Source organism: Perca fluviatilis, chromosome 19 (genome assembly GCF_010015445.1).
Source record: "Perca fluviatilis chromosome 19, GENO_Pfluv_1.0, whole genome shotgun sequence".
NCBI lineage: Eukaryota > Metazoa > Chordata > Actinopteri > Perciformes > Percidae > Perca > Perca fluviatilis.
In genome coordinates this window covers 8,130,502-8,141,967 of record NC_053130.1, presented here as the reverse complement: position 1 = coordinate 8,141,967, position 11,466 = coordinate 8,130,502, and the positions used below count along the sequence as shown (strand labels likewise).

At 39.3% G+C, this 11,466-nt stretch overlaps 1 protein-coding gene across 1 annotated transcript; it reads right to left on the bottom strand.

Moving 5' to 3' along the window:
• Nucleotides 1-4,161: 4,161 nt before the first annotated feature.
• LOC120548392 (transmembrane protein 41A-B-like) lies at nt 4,162-11,386 on the bottom strand. The gene is made up of 5 exons (XM_039784656.1): nt 10,840-11,386; nt 7,339-7,489; nt 6,899-7,060; nt 5,508-5,646; nt 4,162-5,421 (listed from the first exon to the last, which is right to left on the bottom strand). The coding sequence occupies exons 1-5, from the start codon at nt 10,989-10,991 to the stop codon at nt 5,186-5,188; spliced, it is 840 nt and encodes a 279-aa protein (XP_039640590.1). The 5' UTR covers nt 10,992-11,386; the 3' UTR covers nt 4,162-5,185.
• Nucleotides 11,387-11,466: the final 80 nt, after the last annotated feature.

Genomic DNA, 11,466 nt, shown 5'->3' with positions numbered 1-11,466 from the left:
TCATGTTTTCGTTCAGATGACATAAAAGTTATTTGAGTATTTGATATTTTTGCATGTTGTATCTTTGAGCCACTCTGGTCTACGTTGACTACTTGCATGACTTGGAGCAGTAGAGACGTCTGCTTAGCACTGAACCTTTTGCACTGACTGAATAATAACATTCTTCACGTTTTTTATATAATATGGAACTCGCTGGATATTTGTCTTGTGATGATGCTGCGGAAGATGTTCTCTTTGCATTGTGTAATCTTGTTTCCACTGTCAGTTTGAAACCTTTGTTTGGGACTGATTGTGGTCACGCCACTACATGGATTCATTCAGCCAGGGAGGAAAATTTGCACAGATGCCAAATCTGGCACCAACTTGTTTGAAGAATTCAGACAAGTCTAGACTTGTCTTTTTTTTTTTTTTTAGGAGACTGATCCCAAATAAACCTATTAAAGGTGCTCCAAGCGATGTTGGGTGACGTTACTTCTTGTTGACATTTGATATATTGTCAAACAAAACGGAGGCTAGCTCGCCCCTCCCTCCTCCTCATGCTGTCCCCTCCCTTCCGCGCACTAACCCCCACCCCCAAATCCTTCTTGTCGATTATTGGCTGGAATACTGTTTGTTATGTTTGGTGGTGCAGGTTGGCGTAGTTTGTTTTTGTTGCTGTTTGTGGAGCCTGGGCTGAGACCGTGGTTTTTTTACATTGTGTTCAGGGGACAGGCAGCTAGCGCATAGTGAGGAGATGTTTGCTGTATGTGACAAAAAATGTTGTAGCCTAAAAAAAATGCGTGACATCTCTTAGAGCACCTTTTTAGTTTGTTAAAACACGTTAAGAGAGAAACATTAGAAATTTACCAGAGCCCTTTATCTAAAACAGGAAAAAAAACATTTGAAAAAAAATTATTTTATCTTGTACATTTTGAAAAGACACAGATACAAACTGATACGGTTAAAGTCCTAAAATAACTTGTATTGTACGGAAAACTGACTTAAAGTTTATGAGTATAGGCTGCAAGTCATAACCACTACTAAACTGTTTACAGATTGTTTGGCAGCACCAACAGCACTCCAACTACTATTTTCCTGTTAAGTTGCTGCTGATTTGTGATATGACATGAAGTAAAGAGTGTGTTGGCACGGTTGTAGAAGTTAGAGGGATAGTGTGATTATATATGCACATATGAGCAGGAAAAAATGTCCAACTGATGCGGTGATCTGATATTTTTGTTGCCTTGCCAGTAGTGAGAGCCCAACTTGAACCCTGAAGCATAATGTCCAAAGAAAAGAGATTCCTTTGTTACTTTTGATCCCTCGTCGTCACAACCCTCACCAGAAACTATCTATGTGCATATATGTCATATATGTGTCTTATGTGAAACTGACACCACATTTAACTTCATGCAATTCACATCAGGTCCAGGAGTTGAGTGCCTGCCTATGCCAAGGTGTGTGTGTGTGTGTGTGTGTGTGTGTGTGTGTGTGTGTGTGTGTGTGTGTGTGTGTGTGTGTGTGTGTGTGTGTGTGTGTGTGTGTGTGTGTGTGTGTGTGTGTTTTTGTTGTGTGTGTGTGTGTGTGTGTGTGTGTGTGTGTGTGTGTGTGTGTGTGTGTGTGTGTGTGTGTGTGTGTGTGTGTGTGTGTGTGTGTGTGTGTGTGTGTGTGTGTGTGTGTGTGTAAACATGTCTTTGCGTTTCTATGTGATGTGAGTGTACTAAAGTACTGAGAGATTGTAACATGAGGTGTGATAGTGTGTTGTTGCTTAACAAGATTAGTGTAACTGGATGTTGTAAGTGTGTTGCTGTAAACCAATCCGGGTCACTGACTGTGTGACAAAGTCACAAATAAAGTAACGTATGCATCCAAAATCCCACGTTTGACTTAGTCAGTACACAAGCAATTACTGATTTTGATTTAAATCCAAAACTGAGAGATGCAACTGTAAACAGACATTACAGATTTTATTACATGTTTACACATTCCACAAAAAACTGCATTGTGCATGACATGTTGGATTAAAAAAAGAGTGTCTCCTCTAAAAAAAGATTGCCATAGTTTTTTCTTCAACTTCTTTTGGTCAAAGAAGAGAACAAAATTGATGAGACCTACACGTAGCCCTTTTAAAATTTGAAGCAACATTTCAACATCAAAAGGCTATTTTTTTTTTTTTTTCTAATTTCACAATATTCACAAGCCTGCCTCTGACTGTGCTGATGAAAAAAAAACTCTTGAATTGATTGTTTTTTTTCTTTTTGACATTCACACTCAACAGATGAACCACCAAGCTCCCAGAGCGAGAAGCTTTTTATTGTTTTTGCCGAAAGCAGCTAGACTGATGGATAAAAATGTGACTCCACTCCATAACTGTAAAACAGGCTACAGTAAAATAATCTGCATCCAAAATACTATGCATTTTTACAAAAGCTCATCTTGAAGCTAGGTAAATCATGAAATACCTCTAAATCAGTCTTTGTCAAATGGGGTATGCGTACCCCTAGGGGTACTTTGGAGTACTGCAGGGGGTATGTAAGAACTATCCTTTTAATGTTAATTTAAAAAAAATATCAGCTATGCGTAATTCCTAAAATTATACACTATAATTATGAATGAATTTAGTGACTGTAAACATGTGAAATGTAGCATTTAAGTGTTTAAAGTTACAATATTGTTAAGTATATCAGACACTGATGGCACAGTGCTGTATTTTCAAAGTGTCTTTTTATAAAGCTAGCCTTTTTTTCTAACAAAACTGGTTTGTGGTGTTCAGGGGGTACTTATATAAATCAAATACAAAAAATACATTATTTTAAATTAAATTAAAAAGTTTGAGAACCACTGCTCTAAACAATACAGTAGATTATGCAGATCTGTAAAAAGACATTGGTTGCAAACTGTTTATCTAATGCCAGGTGTGAACAGACGTACTTAGAGCTGTCCACTTGTAACTGGATCACCCCAGACGCATGTTAATACCAGATGTGAACAGGGCCACAGTGGCATCAGAATTCAGAACAAACTACTAAGTTGTTCCTTATGCTTAAAGGTCCAGTGTGTGATGTTTTTAGTTGTTCATTATAAAAATCTTTGTTGCCCGTTCACAAACTTGTCCTTTTTATGAATATTGACCACCGCCATCAATTCCAAGTATTCCTACTGGCTTGAAATTTTACATTTGCGTTCGCATGAACTGGGGTAGACGCTCCATATTCATGCGCCATCTTGAAATACGTTAGCAGGTAAGGGACATACAGGACGTACTGCTCCGCCTTTCACGTTTTCGCAGTCACACGATTAACTCACAGGTGCTGCTAATGGGTATCTTAGCATCCCAGCCCCGGCAAGTTTGAAGAAGGAAACATGGAGGACCACACGTTTTCAAAATCCAAATTTCAGGAACAGGAGCCTTCTTCTTCGCCCAGAAAAAGAAAAAGGATATTGAAAATAGCAAGAGACCAGCGTCATCAGAAAAAAAGCGCGAAGGCTACCGTAGCTGTAATACGTACTTTGAACTGCGTGGCGCGAGAGAGTTGATTGCAATATATGATCTCAACGCTAGATGGGAGAAATTCCCCCACATTGGACCTTTAAGTTTTTTTGATAATAAGCTACAATTTAAGACCATTCCCTATAAATTCTCTGCTCTGCAAAATACTGATTTTAACAATAAATAAATAGTACAATAACAAACAAACAGCAAATCAGTTACACCAACAGGAACAGACATAAAGTGCAACACCCCACTAAATGCCACATACAGTATTCACAGAAGCACAAGATGTAATCTTCTCATGACAGCTTCCCAATTAAATACTATTAGAGAGTAACTTATTTTGAATTTTGTAAGATGAATAGATCAGGCCTCACTGTATGCTAACTTCAACTGGCTTAACGCATACATCCATATAGTATCTACACTGTAAAACCCTGCACTATATGAGTCTAGTGAAGAAAAGAAGTAGTAAACTCCCTCAGGTGATGTCAAGGTGCTTTTGAGCAAGGCAACTAGACCTATCTGTTAGTAGACCTCCACAGAAGCGTACAGTAAAAGCCATGTGCCCATTACAGTTTGTTAGTAATTCATTTAGTCTTCACTTTGTTGAGAAGATCACACCTGATGTGCACAGAGCTACATTAAGACGTGTACAGTAAGTGCTTAAGGAAAAGACAGAGACACACTCAATCGTGAGACATTTAAAAGTCCAAATTTGCTAAAATGTTTTTTCCATGCAATTCCTGGAACCAAAGCAGCTGCAAACTGAGTCACTGAGTAAACGTATGTGAGAAAAGACATTATTGTCTAGCTGGTTATTTGTCTGATCTCCAAACTCCTAAGTGTATCGGTGTGTTTAAGCCAGAACAGATTTCTCCACAGCAGGGTCAGCTCTTATATTTATTACACAGAGCAAATTACTTTTAAAGCTCTAGTAATGTCTTGGCACAATGGCAACGCACTGGACAGAAGGTCCGAATTTACAACTGCAGTCATGGTCGACCGGGAAAGAAACGCAAAACAGCGTAATGACGCACAACAGATCACTAACACGTTATTGCATCATAGGTCAGCCTTTGGTTGGCCCTGGGATGAATTCCAACTGAGATCAGAGTGATCACGTCAGTGAGAGATTATGAACTTTCCACATCATCTCAACAATTCACCGAAATTGAAGATATAGTTTGGAGAAATTCAAAAAAGAATCAAGTGTGCGTTTTGGGAGCATTCCTCAGTTTTTTTTCAAACACCAAAAAAGACGAGGTCAAGACGACCAAAATGATTTCATTATTTTTAAAGCTGCTGTATCACTATATCACTAATCATCACAGAATTCTTTCCTAGGATGTGAACTATTGAGCAACCAATCAGCCTCAACTTTTAAGACCTTGTTTTATTGTGAATCTACGGAATTTTATGGCCCATCTCAGAAGATTTCCCTAAAACTCTAGCTCTATATATTGGCATTGAGAGATCTTTGGGAAACTGTAGTCTTAAAGCCTGGTGTAACATGAGCTGCAGACACTTCCAAACTTTCAGGACAGATCATACTAGAAGTATGATGAGCCTTTGGCGGGACCTTACAGAAATCACGAGGCTGAAGTGGACAACAGGTCACAGGCCTACCAGTGGAGAGAGGTTTTTCAATTCTTCAAACACAATGTCTGGTTTGGGAATCCCAAACCCTACGATTCCCCATTCATCCCAGAATCATCGTCTCTTCCGGTCCTGCCTGGTATCAGCCTGGCTGGGTCCGTTACAGTCCATGCCGCCCACCTCAAGGTGAGCTTTGCTGTACTGTTTGATCAGCGCTCCAGGGAGGAGAGCCATGAGAGCGATGGCCAGGAGCTGGGCCAGCGTCCCCCAGGAGAAGATATCATCCAGGGAGGAGATCTCTGAGAGGATGGAGCCCGTGCGAACACAGATGAAGTTGTACGGGATCAGACCTGGAGGAGAAAGCAGCGGCTGAGTCATCCGTGTTTTTGGTCGTTTGTGTTGGCCGTGTGTTTTTTTTGTGTGTGTTTAGTCTCACCTATGAATACAGAGAAGAAGAAAATGGGCATAGGGATGTTGAGGACAGGACAGGTGATGTTAAGGAACCAGTTAGGAGTCATAGGGAAGAAACGAAGGAAAAGGAGGAAGAAGAACAAACTGCTACGATTTTCCTCCACCTGACAGACGGAGGAAAAAGAGATGGAAAGAAGTAAGATAAGAGAAAATAAGAGGAGAGTAGACGAGAGCAGTAATAGAGCGTTTCCAGGTTCCTTCTTGTTTACTTAAAATTCTATATACTGGTATGGACAAGACTGCAGGAAAGTAAAATAATTCCGATTGAAAAAAAAATTCCATCACTTTTTTTGCCTTTTCTCTATACATAGCTTTTATTATTATCATAAGTCAGTGCTGCAATAATGCACAACCAAAAAATTTACTTTGAACATCGAACAGATTTTGTTTTAAAATAGCTATATATATATATATATATAGCTATTTTAAAACAAAATCTTATTTATATATATATATATATATATATATATATATATATATATATATATATATATATTTGGTTGTTTCTAAAGGCCAAAGTCTCAGAGGTTAGGAGGTTAAAAGTGAAAAGGTAAATGGTTTTTAGTTCAGATACCAGAGCAGTGAAAATTATTCTTGCATAATGTTCATAAAATACTTACATTCTCTTGACATAAAATGTGGTACAAACATTCATGTCCTGTGCTAATTAGCCAATGTTATGCCTCTGATTGGCTTACCTTGACATTCTTACCCTAAGCAATCTCACTCCACATGCCTTAACCTAACCAATCCAACCAACAAAGGCAACGAGTACTAGCCAATCACAGGCAGAGTTGGGCTGGTCATGGCTCCGCTATCATAGGAAACGGAAATTTGCGCACCACATGTAGGGATGGGGATCGTTCATTTTGATCGATATTGATACCATTTTCGAGACTGCTTAGCGATCCGAGTCTTTATCGATACCATTGTCGATACTTTTTCTATTATTTGGTGGAAAAAAAGAGACGACAAATTCTAAATCTTAACAGAACTATTATTGCTTTTATTGCAAACAACTGTGAGTCTGTGACTGTTTGAGTTCTTCTGTCTCTGTGTCTGTTTTTGTTTTAACGAGCTGATTAAGCGGTAGCCAGTCCGACTATGTTTTGAATGATTTGCGGTGGGCAGGCTAGTCTTTTACGCACACACTGTGCCTGTGAATCTTTTTTCTGGTTTGCACACATATCTATTTTTAGACATAATGTTATATGATCCAATAGTCTCGATAGCAGTATCGATAAGCTCGGACTTTATTGATTTTCGGGTCCTTAATAAAACCGAGTCTCGAGACCCATCCCTACCCACACGGCTGTACACTGTTATTCTTGTTAACAACTGGATCGAGACGCCTACCTTCCGCTGCAGCAGGGCCACCTTCTCCGGGAAGAAATGAACCACGTGTCGCTTTCCAAACGCAGAGGAGAGCAGGAAGCAGAATGTGGAGCCAACAGTGGTGAGCAGGCAGGCCAACACCAGACCCTCCCACGGTCCAAATATTGCACCAGCTAGCATGTTCTGAAGAAGGGAGGGAGGGAGGAAGGGATGGATGGATAGATAAATGGAATACAGTCATTTGTGTCAAACAAACACCGTGCATCATTCCTCCCTGTGTTTGTTAAAATCCACGCGTGAAATGAGTGTTAGTATTTGGAATAAAAGACAGAGTGGGGCAGATCAAGAAAATGGCAATTCCTTCTAGAGAATTATTGAAATGTATTGCCTAAATATGCCATACATATTTTATTATTACTTCTTGATGTAATGTTTGTGTAAGAATGTTCAGTATGTCTCACCAGAAAGGAGGAGCCAGGTATGGCGAAGGACTGTTTGTAGAGGTAGGCGCTGCAGAACAGCAGCAGAACGTAGCCGTGATGTTCTCTTTTATAAAACTTGAGCATCTCTGCGAGCTCCCGCAGCTCATCCAGGTCCGACGGGAACTTCAGCCTGGATGGAAAGACGCAACACAACAAAACTTCACTTTAGCCTTTAGAAGCCCTTACACACCGGTCTGTGATGTCTCATGTCCATCAGCTACAGTATGTTGTGTCTTATAAGTCTTATAATGTACTTTTTGTTCAGTCCTCTTTCCCACAACCTGCTTTATCTACTTCTCCTTTGGTTATTGATTTCCTCCATATCCCAGAGTGCCTTTCGTTATAGCCCCAACAATACAGATTTTTTTTTTTTTAGATCTGATACTTACATACACGTACATATTTGGAAAAAAATTACATTAATACATAATGTAAAGAAATTATCTTGATACAGATCCATTAGATTATTATTTTTTAATAAGTTTTTATAATAGTTTTGCATTTCTGTGCTGCAATTTGTTGTTACTTTTCAACGGACGTATGCACCAATACACATAAATTATATCTGCAATAAGCTAATATCATCTTAATTACTGGACGAGCTCTACCTTTCATCATGGAGTAGAACATTTGGATTTGTTGAGAAACTTTTAAATGACCCAGTTAATAACCCACAGATCTCACAGACAGTTTTCCTAGGGACTATTTCTTTGGTGGAAAAAAATTCAAAAGAAAACAAAGATTTGCATGACTAGATACCACTAGTTGCAAGAGAAATGTCTGTTTTAAATTTGGGTGAAACAAACCTAAGCTTCATACAAACAAAACATGCTACAAGTTTTTATAACACTTGATAGAAAGATAAGAGGAAAGATCACATTAGAAAGAAGGGAGAAGTGAGTGAGAGGGTAACAGGATATATATGATTGAGGGACAAAAATAGTGTCGCTGCCTGTAGACTTAAGCAGAGGATAGAAAGACACTTTTCAAAACACACACACACACACCAAAATCCCCCCCCCACCTTTGAAACCCAAGATGCCGGCTTCCTCTACCACCTGCTCTGACATTCAGCATTAGTTGTTTCTACTGGTCAGTGGATAAACATTCTGTTCTGTCATTGGTTAGCAGGTTGATGATGCGTAGGCGCTCAGAAACGTGAAACTGAATGGATGTATGTACAGTATTTAAGGAGGGAAATGTGTCATCGTTTATGGATAACCCCATGAGAAACATTTTGTGTCTGCACATGGACCGACACACACCTATTCATATACAGAGAGGGGGTTTTATATGAAGCTGGTTCGTATCAGGTTTAATGGTGAGAGACTTTTTAAAGCAACTAGGACTGCAATTAATGACTGTTTTCACTATTGATTAATATCTCAATTACTTTTTGATTATGTGATAAACTGGTAAGACTATAACAAGTCATAAAGTAGTGAGTCCAAAATGATGTTTTTAGGGTTTCAAACTAGCAGTCTAATGTTTTAAACTAGCATTCTAATAGAGAGATTTACAGATATATAAAACAGAGAAAGGCAGCAAATCCTCACATTTCAGGAGCTGGAACCCATGAATATTTAGCATGTTTGCTTAAATGTAAATGACATTAACGATTGTTGATTATTCACATAGCTGTCAATTCATTTCTGACATTTCACTACCGGTAATCATTTCAGCTTTAAAAACAGTATGGAACTCTCAATGATCACAAAATGTAGGCATTATTTGGGGTCATTTCATGGTATTAAGAAACATTTCATAACACATGTTTTGAAAAGTACTTTAATAACCTGCAATATGCTCCTAATTTAATATGTGGTGTTCAGGTCTTGTCTTTTACTTTGCTCCTTTGTAGACTTTTTTTAATTGACTCTGTAGCATTTGATTTAAGGACCACCCTGTGTAAACTTTGTGCTCACTTAAATTCAATGTATTTTTAAAGTTGTTTCTTGTTGTATTGGGTTTTGTTTTCTTCTGTTTTTGTTGCTTTTAAGCCAAAATATGTTGGCCAAAATACTGGACTTTTTCAAACATACTTGTTTTCTTGATTTGGTTAATAATGTCCTGTCATTAAGTCGACATGTATCATGGCTACATAAACACACACAAACACATGCACGCACGCACACACACATACACACACACACACACACACACACACACACACACACACACACACACACGACTAGGCAAACAGGATGCCAACAAATCGTTGTTGGGTGTACTCATGCAATGTTTATATGACTTGATAAGTAACCGTATAATATGAGTAATGCCATCTAATGGGTGCAAACACACACACACACACACACACACACACACACACACACACACACACAGATGGGTCCTGCTCTTGGCTTCAGACTTTCTTGGTTGGCGTTATTCTATCATCCCAAGACAACTTCAAACTTGACTGTCTGGCACATTGCAACATACCACTTACACTCACACACACGTTCTGAGTAATGCTATCAGTCCGATATGTACTGAGAGGAGAGAGACAGAAAGGAGAGAAGATGTGAATATCAAACACATTTAATATTTCAGTGCTTTACTGACCGATATTCTCATCATTTGTGACACAGATCTGATGACCAATATAAGCAGAAAATGTGTGGAGTGGAGTCTATTAACAAATATATGTTCCCTATTTCAACATAGAAAATATACTATAAAAATACATAACAGACAACAGTAAGTACAGCTGACTGGTATTTGGAGAGGTTATTTATTCCTTCGTTGATTGCCTTTACGTACAGGGATCCTAACCCAGCATGCACTGGGAAAGAGGAAGGTAAACACTGTTGATGGGTCACTAGTCCAGTGGTTTCTGGACCCTTTCAAGATAAATATGAGGGTTTACAAGATGATTAAAGGGGTAATTAATTAGCAAAAGCATGAATTTCTGCTTCATAATGTTTATCTTTTTGACTTTCCTCTTATTTTCTTTATGTATGTTTCTACAATGAACATCCACATTAAGGCCACGTAATCTGTGATGACAGGTCATAAACAGATTCATTATGGGGGTCAGGGACACAGAGACTGGAAAAAAGTTCCATGATCATTGCTGTGGGCAATTTAGTTTCAAAGCCAGCTAATGTTCACCTTACTGCAATAAAGGGGAACCCCACATTAATACAAGAGAACAAGCAAACTCTGTAGGCCTACAGAAAGTCAACCACTGAGTCACTGCAATACCCCAAAACATGGGCAGATTTACCATAATTACTGCTGTAACAACAATACCTATTCCCTTCCTGTAAGAATTTATATTGCACAGTACTTCTTTGGACTGGGAATATAATTGTTGCATGTAAACATTGCTAAAAGCAACAATTAAAAAAAAGGATAAACCACTTTATTATATTTTGAGATCTAAATTTGGATATTCCCCAACTGGATTACAGTAGGAATAATTTAACATAAAAACAAATGTGGTTTGGTAAATTGTCTCTTTCCATAGCCCCCTACCTGTACTCCTTGACCCCCTCTTCATCCCCCTCTTCATCCCCCTCTGAGTACGGCTGGGCGTGCGTCGGTCCCGGGGGAAGATGAGTCGACAGCAGGTAGAGGAAGACACTCGCCGCCGCCACAATGGCACCAAGTCCCGCTAAGGACCGCATGTTGCTCCTTGCTGAGGCTACCCTGTTCACCGGCAAACTTCGCTGAAATCTGAATTTAAACAAAGTCGACGTGTTGCAGCTCAGTTGGACGACACCGACGAAGGGGGGTGTCGCTTACCGGGCAACATGCTACAAATGACGGGTGACATTTTGGCTGGCATCGGCAGACGGATCACATGGCAGCCGGCGACTCTCTTATAACTCTCTTAATGTCGAGGGAAAATGTTGACATTTGTGTAACCCTAGCCTACCACACAGCACGTTTTACCTCGTTTCCTCCTCGTTTATTGTAATTTAATTTTCTCCTGTAACTTCTGTCCTGTCTTCAACAATTTGCCTCAAAAGACGGACATTGAACAGGTTTAGCTGATTGAACTGAACTTCAACTTTGTGAATATGCCTTCAGCTGCTGTTTGTGAGGGCTCTAAACATGCACTTGCACGCAATGACCACTAGAGGGAGATATGGTGACGGC